This window comes from Macrotis lagotis, chromosome X (genome assembly GCF_037893015.1).
Source record: "Macrotis lagotis isolate mMagLag1 chromosome X, bilby.v1.9.chrom.fasta, whole genome shotgun sequence".
NCBI lineage: Eukaryota > Metazoa > Chordata > Mammalia > Peramelemorphia > Peramelidae > Macrotis > Macrotis lagotis.
In genome coordinates, this window is record NC_133666.1 from 683,961,137 (window position 1) to 683,974,261 (window position 13,125).

Below are 13,125 nucleotides of genomic sequence, written 5' to 3' on the forward strand. Positions count from 1 at the left end.
CAGGAAAGTACTTTCAAAACCTTCAAGGACTAGAGAGAGGAAGTTACCATCACCGCCCTGGAGTCAGGAGGACCCGAGTTCAAATCCAGTCTCAGACACTTAATAATGACCTACCTGTGTGGCCTTGGGCGAGTCATTTAACCCCATTGCCTTGCAAAAGTTAAAAAAAATTAAAAAAGAATAAAGCCCCTTATCACCTGGCTCCAAGTTGATCTAAGCTAAACTGTATATTAGCAGATGGAGTGCTGGGCCTGGAGTCATGAAAATTCATCTCCTTGAGTTCAAATCCAGCCTCAGCCACCCACTAGCTAAGTGACCCTCACTAAATTCTCTTTGCCTCAGTTCCCTCATCTGTAAAATGAGCTGGAGAAAGAAATGGGAAACCATTCCACTATCTTTGCCAAGAAAATCCCAAATGAGGTCAGGAAAAGTCAGGCACAATTGAAAAAATGACCAAAGAACTACAACATCCATGAGTCCCTCTATCTCACCCCACTCTCCACATCGATTATAATTCCTGAGGAGCAAGAGCTGCTTGGATTGGCAGCGGGAAGGATGGAGGGGAGGAAGCTGGATCCCCATCCCTAGAAGTCCTTGAGATGAGCCTCAATGGTGACTCATCCCAGATGCTTCTAAGGGGAGTCACCCACTAGGACCAGCTTGGACTGGATGAGATCCCTTCCCTCTCCAGTCCAAAAGGTTCAAGCCTACGAAGTTAGAAATTTTTGAGATAAAACTTCCTCTTCACTCTGGGGATACCCATATTACACAGGGATGCCAAGGCAGCTCAGGCTAGTGGATAAAGGACAGTTGTGAACTTAGGAAGCCCTGCCTCTGACACATCCTGTCCAAGAAATCATTTAGGAATGCCTTTCTACACTGGGAATTTCCCATGGAGGATGAAAAAGTAGGTCTGGATTAAAGAATCAAACAAACAAATGGATGTCTGGGTTGGTCTCTTCTCAATTCAACAAACACTGAACTAGCCCCTAAATTATTTTAGTTAACTGGTGTCATTCCAGAGCCCCAAAAAACTTTAGGATATATCTGAGAAATATGCTAAACCTGGGGTCAGAGAAACAAGAGTTTAAGAGCCACTGACATCCCTGGGCCTCCGTTTCCTTATTTGTAAAACAAAGAAATTGGATAGGAAGACCTAGGCCAGCCAGCTCGGAGTCTCTTGTCCCATTTTTGACCCTGTGTGCCACAGGTGAGCCTTGAGTCTTGGTTTCCTCACTCGGAAAATGAAGAGGTTCCACGAGATGGAAGGTTCCTTCCACTCTAAATCTGATTCCATGGTAATACCACTTCCCAGTCTACCACCCATTATTCCAAAACCTCTCATAGGAATCACATGATTAGTACAGGGCCATAGGTTTGTGCATTCAGGGAAGCAGTGAGAACAAGCATCTCTTTATTGATTGATTTATTTCTGTTCTTGTGGGGCAATGGGGTTAAGTGATTTGCCCATGGTCCCAGAGCAGAACAAACTTTTATTATGAGCCAAACATGTTCCAGGTTATTGAACAGGAAGAGATCTCAGAGAACATCTACTGCAACCTTATATTTGACACAGAGGGAAACCAAGGCCCAGGAGGTGAGACTTGAGGACAAACATTCATTTCTCCAAGTCTCTACCCTGACACTAAGGGTAGATTTCTCTAAGGTCACATGACGAAGCCAATGATAAAAGCATTACTACAACCCATACCTTCTATCTCCATTTATCACCCTTTTTTTACTTGGACATTTCTCTCTTGGTAATACCAAGTTAACTAAAGCCTTCAGATAGGGATGAGCAATTGAAAAACCCTCCCTGTTCTGCAGTCTCATACTCACCCACGAGAGAGAGAGAAGTCTAATATTCAGGCCGGCTCCTTTCCCCACCAGTCTCTCTCCCTAATTGTCCGCTATTTCTCTTTGGGACTGGACAGTCAAGCTCAGTGGAATTGGTCTTCTTCAGAGCCCGGATCTCTGATTACATTGGGTACCCCAAGACCCCTGCCAAAAGGCTTCCAGAGCCCTGAGGAGAACACACAATATCTTTCCATGCCTGCCTCCAGTACATCAAAGTCAATGCGGAAGGAAGGAGGGAGGGGAGGGGAGGGGAAGGCTTGCTGATCCAACACCCATCTCTTTTGTTCGGGACTTTCAAAAACAACAAAAAATCTCCAGTCTATTGGAAATGGCCAACCCTAGAACCATTCTCAGAGACCTCTGCTTTGTGAATCATGGACAAAAATTACTCTGGTCTCCCTTCCTTCCCCATCCCCCAAAGGAAATGTTACAACACAAAAGGAATCAGCTCACTCTGTCCCATGATCATAGCTCTAGAGGTGGAAATGACCTCAGAAGTCATCTAATTCAAGTCCTTTCCCTCATTTAACAGAGAAGGAAACTGAGGTGCAGAGAGGTACACCAAGATCACTCAGCAGCAGGGTTAGGATCCAAACCCCAGGTCTTTGATGAAAAACCCAAGGCTCTTTCCATTGCCACTAAGTACAAAAGCTGAGGGTCCCTCTGAGCCCCCACCTCAAGCCCAGTAAGGACAGGGCGCTTCACCGGCAACCAGACTTCATCGATTGCTGCCTTTTAACAGGTTGCCTCTCTTCTCCTTCACAATCAATGAGAGCCACTTACGGGAAGAACACTTCACAGGGCAAGGCAGTCAGAACAGCACATTAGGCCAGGGCTGTGAGGTCACCCTCCATCTTGAGAGCTCAGGGGGATGGAGCAACCACACAAAAGCCAAGCGCACACGGGATCCTCAGACAACGAGACACCCTATCTTACTCATGTCCTAGGACCCAGAGTTCAGCACTCAGCTCCCCAAGAGGACTGGCTTCTTAAGTGGCTGCACAGATCTAGCCACTCTGGACCCCGGGATGCTCATGGAATTCTCCTTAGCAGAGAAGAACAGTAATTTAATTCATCAGGATTTCAAAGCACCCTTTTATGGAGTGTCTTAAGAAAAATGCATTCTTTCTTTTGATAGCCCACACTCCCTTAGCTCTGTAATGCATCTCTCTCTCTCTCTCTCTCTCTCTCTCTCTCTCTCTCTCTCTCTGCTTTCTCTCTTTTTCTTCTCTCCCTTCTTTTTTCCTTCTCTTTCTCTTCTTTTCTCTTTTTTCCTTCTTTCTCCTCTCTCCCTTCTCTCTCTCTTCTCTTTTCCTTCTCTCTTTCCTCCCAACTTCTCCATTCTCTTTCTCTCTATCTTTGCTTATCTCTGTCTGTCTTCCCCTCTCTCCATCTGTCTCTCTCTCTCTCTCACACACACACACACACACCCCAAGTCAGAAAACACAGACGGTACAATGTTAGAAGACACCCAGAATTTCAAAGCAGATGAAATACAAGAAAAGAATCAGCCATACTAAGAATGCCTAGAACCTAAGAGGAACTAAGTGATGAACTAGACCTTACAGGCAACTCTGGATGGGTTTCCAGAGCCATCTACAGGAATTTAAAGGATTGGAGAGGCAGCAGCAGAAGTCATAGGATGAAATTGCATAGAGGAGAGCTTTGGTTTCTGTGGTAGCAAAGAGTTTCCTAACAAACAGGGGTGTCCCAAAATACATTGGGTTCACCCTCCCTGGATATCGACAAACCAAGACTGGACAAATGACCACTTATGGGGGATGAGTTGAAAGGATTCTTGTTTAGGGTCCAGCTAGAGAAGAGAGGTGATCCTTGAGATCCCGGCCATGTCTAAGACAATGACAATTCAATTCTGACATATTCAGTTAAATTCTAGAATGGGTTCTGGACTTGGAGTCAGGAAGACTTGGATTCAAATTCTACCTCAGTTGCTTACTAGTTACATTAGGGTATAACTTCTCTTTAGGCCTCAGTTTCCTCATTTGTAAAATGAGAGACTTGGGTTGAAAGGTTTCTGAGGTCCTATTCAGTTCAAGATCTACTATGTTCTCATCAATCAAGAAAGCACCTGCCAGGAGTCAGCTAAGGGCTGAAGAGGCAGAAGGAGGCAAAAGACAGTCCCTGCCCTCGAGGAGCTTACAATCTAATGGAGAAGACAACATGCAAACAAATATCTACAAAGCAGGCCATGCACAGGAAAACTAGGAAATAATGAACTGGGGCTGGGGAAGGCTTCCTGCAGGAGGTGGGATTTTAGTTGGGACAGGAGAAGAGCAGTAATGATCTTCAACTGGCTCTAGGAGTGTGGGGGAAGAGGGAGGATCAGAGTAAAGGTGAACCTTAAAGGAAGAAGACTTCAACTATCATACATACAAATTTATAGAAAAGGCTAAAAAAACCACTCCACAATTTCTTCCACATCCAGAAAATGGATCTAAGCCTTGGGTTCTTTATCTATAAATTGAGGGCAATCTTTCAAGGGCCCTTCCAGATATAAAGTATTCTTCTATTCTGATACAGGATATATAGAGCTGAAAGAGCCCTTGGTGTCATCTGAGTCTAATCCCTTCATTTATACGGTTGGGTAAATGGAGGCCCACAAATGATAAGGCATTTGCTTAAATTCCAGTCATCAGGAACTACATCACCCTTCTCCTGGGTTTCTGCCTCCAAATCTCTCTCGTGATACCACCATGCCCATGGGTTTAGAGAGCTGGAAGAGACCTCAGAAGCTATTTACATTAACTTCCTTATTTTATAATTAGGGAAAATGAGGTCCAAGAGAGGGATTACGGCTTTTATATGGAATAAGGAATAACAAAATGGCAGGAGTCTAGATCTTCTGATTCTAAATCTTTCCTCTACACTATATACTGTCTCAAAGAAGCCTAGATCTAGGTTGGAAAGAACATCCAACCACCTCATTTTACAACTGGGGAAACTGAGGTCTAGATATAGCCTTGTGTTGCTAACTCAGCTTCTTAATGTGAAAAAGTGTGCATGCATGTAGACATGGGCACATACATGTAAAATTTTGGCCTGCCTGAAGACACTGACCAGCTCTTAACATCTTTTCTCTAGATCTACTATGAAAGGATTTTGTCTATCCCCAAAGATGCTTTAAAACAACCCATCAGATTCAGGGAAAAACATCTAGAATGTTCTCCTTTCATCATGTGTGATGAAATCACATTCACCTTTCATCATACGCAACAGTCCCTCCTGCTTCCTCCAAGACCTGCCATGCCATTATAGGATCATGGCTGGGAAGAAAACTGCTTAGTTCAATTACCACAGAGTGCTGACAAGGGAAGCTGAGAGCCAAAGATAGTGACTTGCCCCGGGTCACCCTTGGTAGATGGCTCGGCAGATTTGAACCTGAGTCGTCTGGTTTCAGTCAGTGAACTTTCCATGACCACACTGCCTCCTGCTCACTTACAGCCTCATCCTGAGTTTAATCATCATCATCATCATCATCATCATCATTATCAACAATATAATATAAAATAATGATAATATCAAACTATGCTAGATACTCTTTTTTTTTTATCACATTTGCTCCTCACTACTTTGGGAGATACATACTGCTGCTGTCCCCTTTTACAGATAATGAAACTAAGGCCAACAGGTTAAGCCACCAAGCTTTCCAACCCTCCATCACTGTTCTCTCTAAGAAACACATGAGACTCAAGTTTTAGCAAAAAGCCATAGAAAAAGGAAGGAAAACCCCAGCAACCATCCTTCCCCAAACCCCAACCCTCAGGATGTCTGTAACAACAGCCCAGTCTTCCCGGAAGCCAGTCCCCATCAGGAAACAGGGTTGAGGGGAGGCTGCATATACGTACGTTGGGGGCCTGGGAACCTCCCGGCAAAAGAGGTGTGGAGCTGGCTGCAGAGAGAGGCAGAAGTCAGCCAGGTTCAAGGGGCTCATCCCGGAGGTCCCGCACATCCTCATAGCCTTCCCAAGGGCCTCTCCTCCTCCTCCCCACCCCCTGGACAAAGCAGCCCCAGGATCAGGAAAGAAGTCAGCTCGCTTGGGTCCACAGGCAGGATCCAAGATGACCCATGTCTGGAGACCCTCCCAGCGGAGAGGCCAATGGCTCTTGGGGGACGGCAGCTTGGCCTGTTATCTACAATTGAAAATGCACTTGTCTTGGCATTTCCTGATGAAAGAGGGCCATTCAGAGAGGAGCAGGCAGCTGGAGCGCCTCTAATCACTTTCCTCCTACAGACTTTTTTTTTTTGTTGGCCTTAAAAGCAGCTCGGTGGATGGGGGGAGGCAGGGGGGGTGAAGAAAAACAGCTGAGACTCAAAAGACTAAACCCCTCACCATTTGGGCCCTTTAGGTAAAAATGGCCTCACTGAAGAACAGACAGGTTTGAGCCAGCTGATTGCTAAAGGCCCCTTCCATCAATCTGGGTTTTAGCATTCCAGTTCTGGGGCTCCTTCCAAAGGTCTGGGTTTGAACATTCTTTGGTCTAACCTTTGTTCTTCATTCTAAAATTCTCTATTTCAAGTCCCTTCCAGCTAAGGTCTCAACTAGCTCTAACAAGACTGAATTATGGGGGCAGCTAGGTGGTGCAGTGGATCGAACACTGGCCTTGGAGTCAGGAGTAGCTGGGTTCAAATCCAGCCTCAGACACTTAATAATGACCTAGCTATGTGGTCTTGGGCAAGCCATTTAACCCCATTGCCTTGCAAAAACTAAAAAACTAAAAAAAAAAAGACTGAATTATAGTCTTTGGTCTAAGGTTCCTTTCAGTTTTAACAGCCTAGGTTCTAGCATTCTATAGTTTGGCTTCCAGCATTCTATATCCTGTGGTCACTTCTAGAGCTCATGGTTTGGTTTGGTTTGGTTTCTGACATCCTTGGGTCTAATATTCTTTGGTATTTATTCTCATATTCTAAGATCCCTTACAGCTATTAACAAGTGGTTCTAACATCCTATGTTCTAAGGGCCCTTCCAGCTTTAATGGATTGGATTATAACAATCTATGGTCTAATAGTCTATGTTCTATGGTTCCTTCCAGCTTTAATGACATGAGTTTTATTATTCTTTGTTCTAAGATCCCATGTTCTAAGGTCCCATCCAACTCTAAGGACTGTAACAACATTCTATGGTTTAATATAGGTCCTTCCAGCTTTAACAGTTTGGATTCTAGCATCCTATGCCTAAAATTCTAAGGTCTCGGCCAGCTTTATTGGATTGAACTGTAGCAATCTAGGGTCTAACAATCTATGTTCTAAGGTCCCTTACAGCTTTGATGAGTTCTAGTATTCTACATTTCGTTTTATTTCATTTTTTTAGGTTTTTGCAAGGTAAACGGGGGTAAGTGACTTGCCCAAGGCCACACAGCTAAGTGTCTGAGACCGGATTTGAACCCAGGTACTCCTGACTCCAGGGTCGGTGCTCTAGCCACTGCACCACCTAGCTGCCCCTATTCTACATTTTAAAGACTATTTCAGCTCTGTTGGGCTACATCCCAACATTCTACGGTCTAATGTTCTTTGTCCAGTCATTCTACGTTCTTAGATCATTTCCAATTATAACATTCTAAGACCTAAGCTGACTGTTCTGGTTCAAACATCCAATATTCTGAGTTATAAATCACACCATTCACACATTATGTTGCCAGTGAGTCTTTTACTTAGTATTTCTAAAACACTTGTCATTTATCAAATGCTTTTGCATCATTTTTATTCAATATCAGAGGAAATAAACATGGGCAGATCTAACTGAATGCTGGCCGACAAAGTGAACCGAGCTCCTGGAGGGTCAGCCGATTCTTAGCTCAGCATCCCACAAATTGACTCATGGGCAGCAAGGAACTTATCAATGAATGGCCCTTTTGGGGGAAAAAACCTAAAAAGCCCAAAGCCAAAATTGAACCCCAAGGATTCTAACAGCTGCTGGCTGGCTATGACGACATCCCTGGGCTGGGTTCTTCAAAGCCCTCTGACTCATGGAGATCCACCTTGGTCAAGGGGCACCAGGACCACGTGCTGGAGTCAGCAACATGGCTCGTGACTAAGAATTATGAAAGGGGCACCCCTAAATCAGGAGACCTGGGCTCTCTTCTGGCTTCAGTCACCATTTCTCCATACAACCTTTAGAACTCTAATCTCTAACGTCTTTGGAAAAAGAGAGGCTTTGACCAGAGGACCAGACCAGAAGGGTCCACTCTACTTTCCAGGTTCCTTGCTAGTTGAACTGAGTTGAATGATGAAATCAATTAACAGTATCCTCATCTATTAAACCACTTGCATGAAAATGAAAAGGACTAGGAAGAGATGGGAAATGGAATGTTCTGTACTCTGGAATAACAATTACTCAAAAATATTGAGGGATTTTAAGTGTTTAAACACATTTTGCAAATTAGTTCAATTGAATACACAATAACACAACTCAAAACAACTAAGTGAGGAAGGAGGGAAACAAATATTTATGAAAAACCTACAATGCATCTGGCATGATACAGATTAAGAAAATCAGAATATTCTCTGGCGATGAGGCAGCACTAGATAATGGAGTGCTAGCATTTTTCTGTGTCCCCAGTGGAGCTCCCAGAGAGGACTTCATGGTGTCTTCCCACATCATGGAGCATGCCACCTGGTCCATTCTGCACAGTGATGGTTTGAGCTCTATTACAGTCTATTACAGACCAAGAGAGACACTAATCACAGGGCTGGTCATCCCAGTATTCTCATCCATTATTTACGGAAGGCAAAGAAAGAAAAGTGATGATTCAGGTGAATAGATTCTCTCAGAGAGAGAAAAAACTCTGTGGCCTTAGGTTTTCCTCAAGCCAAAAGGCCAATTAGAAAGGCAGGGTAGCCCTGCCAGGAATGGGGATACATCAGTGAGTTTTGGGGCAGGACTGAAATCACAAGAAAGCATCAGAGCTTCAGGAAGGGCCTTAGAACAGGGGATGTCAAAGCTGGAGGGGGTCTTAGAACAGGGGATGTCAGAGCTGGAGGGCATCTTAGAACAGGGGATGTCAGAGCTGGAGGGCGTCTTAGAACAGGGATTGTCTGAGCCGGGAGGGAACCTTAGCATAGGGGGTGTCAGAGATTTGGGGGGGGGTGTCTTAGAACAAAAGACATCTGAGCTAGGAGAGGTCTTAGAACAGAGAATATCAGAGCTAGGAGGGAACCTTAGAATAGGGGGTGTCAGAGCTGGAGGGGGTCTTAGAACAAGAGATGTTGGAGCTGAAGGGGGTCTTAGAACAGGGGATGTTAGAGCTAGGAGGGGTCTTAGAACAAGGGATGTCAGAGCTAGAAGGGGCCAAAGCACATAAGAAGATGAATAGCTAAAATTTATATTGTGCTTTATGGTTCACAGAGTCTTCCACACATACACTCCTCACAAAAACCCTGGGTACCCCCCCCTTTACAGGTTAAATGAGCTGTCTGGGATCATACAACTCAGATCTTTCAGACTCCCAAGTTCAGTGCTCTATTCACTGTGCCACCTCAAATAAAGAATTTTAGAGCATGAAAAGATTAAATTAGAGACCAACTCATCTAGGCCCCTCACATTTGAAAGACAGAGGAAAACTGAGGTGACTGGGTCAGTTCTGATATTCTATTTTTTAAGGTTTTTTGCAAGGCAATGGGGTTAAGTGGCTTGCCCAAGGCCACACAACTAGGTAACTATTAAGTGTCTGAGGTCGAATTGGAACTCAGGTCCTCCTGCTCTATCCGCTGCACCACCGACCTGCCCCTCTGATATTCTTTAAGCCCATATTGTTATTGTTCAGACATTTTAGTCACATTCAAATCTTTCTGACCCCATTTGAGGTTTTCTTGGCAGAGGCTGGAATGGTTTGCCATTTCCTTCTCCAGTTCATTTTACAGATGAGCAAAGTGAGGCAGAGTGAAGGGATGATGTACCTAGAGCTACACTGCTAGTAAATGTCTAAGGTCACATTTGAACTCAGGAAGATGAGGTCTGGCACTCTATCTGTTCATATGTAGTAAGCTTCAATCGACTTAGGAGCCAGGTGAAAAGACTTTAAATGCCAAACAAGGAAATCCAGAGTCTTTCCCAGGCCAGGTGACCTTCACCCTTAACTAATGGTAGCCTCCTCTCTCTAGCCCAACAGATGAGGAAACTGAGGCAAAATGGATCAAGTGACTTGTCCAGGGTCATACAACTAGAAAGTTCCTGAGGTCAGATTTGAACTCAGGAAGATGATTCTTCCTATCTCCAGGCCAAGCCCTCTACCCACAGAACCACCAAACTGCCCAGTATTGAGCCTATGATCGATGACAAAAGAACTAAAAATACCATCCTTCCACCATGGATCTGATGGATGCTTTTCTCGTAGGTGTGCATCAAAGGCTTGGGGGTGACAATGATGAATGAGAAAACACCTACAAAAATATGCTGAGCTCCTGGGGAAAAGGTGCTGAATGAACCCCCTAGGGAGGCCTTGCTTGGGTGTGAAATCACACAAAGTGAATTAGGCTAAGCCAAGAAATAAAAGTACCCCTTGGGGAACACTCAAACACAGCCTTGCCTCTCACTCAGTTCAATCCAATAAATATTTAAAGGCCTTCTCCTTGCAGGACACTGGAGAGATCCCGACAAAACCAAATAAAATACTCCAATCCCTCAATCTGTCCATCCCTGCACAGACAACTCATCCACATTTAATGCAAAGTAATTTGGTGGGGGTGGGGGTGGGGGTGGGGTTGAGCCTTGACAGCTGGGAAAGGAATGGGGTTGGAGGCTGGGGGACTTAATCTAGCCTTGGAAGGAAGCCAAGGTCTCTAAGAGGAAATGGGAAGGAGGGAGGGTAGTCCTGGCCACTTCTATGGAGGCAAGAGACAGGAGGTCCCCATAGGGAACAGGAGACAGGCCAGTCTGACTGGAAGGAAGAGATGGTAAAGGGGAACAGTAGGAAAAAGGGAGGAAAGGGGGATGGGAGCTGGAGGGAGGAAGGTTTGTCCTGTAAATGCCAGGTAGAGGATTTGTATTTGAACCAAGAGATAAAAGGAGAGATTTAAGATGTGTAAGTAGTAGGGTGATGTGGACAGCGCCATATTTTAGGAAACTCCATTTCATAGAAGCTCTCACAACTAAAGACCTGAGGGACCTTAGAGATTACTTAATCCAACCTTTCCTAAATTTACAAATGTGAAAAATCAAGTCAATTTATTAAGTGCCTACTATGTGCAGATACTGGGGAAAGAAAAAAAAAAACAAAAGCTAATAATCCCTGCCCTCAAGAAGTTTACAATCTGACAGAAAATATCCAAACACCTGTGGACAAAGAACGCTCACACTGGAAGGAAGTCAGGGAGGGCAGAGGTGGAGATGAGAGAATTCAGACATGGGGGACCATGGGGAAAAAGACACAATAAAGGATCTCGTCCAGGAATTTGGGACCAGTGTCATCAGATAGAAGAGTATGGAAGGAAAGGGGTTGGGGAAGGTTCAAGTGTAGAAAGGTAGTAAAGGGTCAGGTTGTGAAGGATGAGAAAAGTCAGCAGAGATAGCCCTAGTGGTGTGTGTGTGTGTGTGTGTGTTGGAGTGGAGACCGCTCCCCCAGCAGTTATTACATCAGTCCAGGAGCAAGGTGATGAGGGGCTGCACCAGGGTGGAGGCAGGGATAGAGAGGCAGGTCATCAAGTTCCCATAGGGAATATACATCAATGATGAGATTGGAACCCAAGTCATCTGACCAACTCAACTGGTCACTGCCCCCCTAGATCTACTTCAGCCCTGGGATGCAAGGTTTGAAGAGAGGGGAGGGGGCCCAGGGAGATTGTCTGAGCCAGGTGAAATGAAGACATAGTGCAAGGTGGGGGCAGAGCTGAGGGAGATGATGGGGAGGAAGGCACCATGACTCTCCCATCTCTCTCAAATCTACAACAGGAATGAACTTTCATGTTGCAAGACAGTAAATAATAAGCATGCATGTCCCATATTCTACATGTGGCTTCCTTTTTATATGGTTTTTGTGTGTTGCCTCCCCTCATTAGACTGTAAGTTCCTTGACTCTTTGTATCCCCAGCACTTAGTACAGTATCTGCCATACTTAATGATGCTTAATAAATGTTTGTAGGCTAACTAGAAGGAACCTCAGAAACTAGCTTTTCTAACCTGTGCTTAATCAATAACCTCTTTAACAAATGCCCAGCCATCATTCTTTGCTTGGATGATTACCAGGAATGGGGAACTCATTACCTGTTGTGGCCACCCAATTCATGCCCCTGACCTCCACTGAGCTTCAGTCAGAAGACAGTCATACCTCAGACTTTCCCATCATCACCCACAAGGTTGTCCTTCCACATTCATGAACTCTGAAATTCTTTATATGATAATAATCATATACGATTATGTTTTTCTTTTGTTTTCTGATCTCTAACGGTTCTTTTACCTCCAATCTCTCCACCTCAATGATCGTGCCCGAGTTGTCACCCCTGAAGTGGCTTCCTTATTCTCCCTTTGCCATCTTGACCCCTTGGGGAACCAGTTCAACTGTTCTCTACTCTCTGATCTCTTGTTCCTTTATCTTTTTTTTAGTTTTCTTCCAAGGCAAATGGGATTAAGTGGCTTGCTCAAGGCCACACAGCTAGGTCATTATTAAGTGTCTGAGACCAGATTTGAACCCAGGTCCTCCTGACCAGGGCCGGTGCTTTATCCACTTCGCCACCTAGCCACCCCTTTGTTCCTTTATCTTAGTGTTGATCTTGACCTGCTTGGATCAATTTATCCAAACCGAATCTCTCTCATGACCTCTAGTCTCTCATCAGTTTTAGGGTTGTCTCAGACTGGATGTCTCATGTGACTCATCACCCAACTTTGGATAGTTCCCACCAACCACTGCCAACCATTGCCATCACCCCTATTCACGTGCTACTAAACAGAGCAGAATTATGAGTCCACTACCCCATAATCTCAAGTGGGCTCTCACCACAACAAGGCAATGCTTTATCTGCCTCACTACAGGAGCTATTACACAGCATTTCATCCTTCTTCAAGCTTAGTTGGCATTCCCAACTCCCACCATCTCAGATAAGGATCTAATTTTATTATTTCACTAAAAAATTCAGATCATTTCCCCCTCATCATAATCTTACATCAATCAGATGGCTTCCTCCACCCTTCTCTCCCTTCATCCCTGCCTCATGTGAAGAAGTAGTCTTCTAGTCCAGGCATAAGTCATTCCCTTCTCTCCCATCTTCTCCAAGAGACTGCCCCAACATCATCTCATCTTTCTTGAATCCTCAATCATC

General features: G+C 44.7%; 1 protein-coding gene across 4 annotated transcripts in view; it reads right to left on the reverse strand.

Annotated features, from left to right (window-relative positions):
* SSH1 (slingshot protein phosphatase 1) overlaps nt 1-13,125 on the reverse strand; it is a 102,441-nt gene that overhangs the window by 57,925 nt on the left and 31,391 nt on the right. Inside the window, exon 1 of one of the 4 annotated variants that reach the window (XM_074206077.1) lies at nt 5,724-10,530. The exons of 2 other annotated variants lie outside the window; for them this stretch is intronic. In XM_074206077.1, coding sequence (XP_074062178.1) covers nt 5,724-5,833 — 110 coding nt within the window. In that variant the 5' untranslated portion in view covers nt 5,834-10,530. One more of the 4 variants, XM_074206080.1, reaches the window with a different exon arrangement.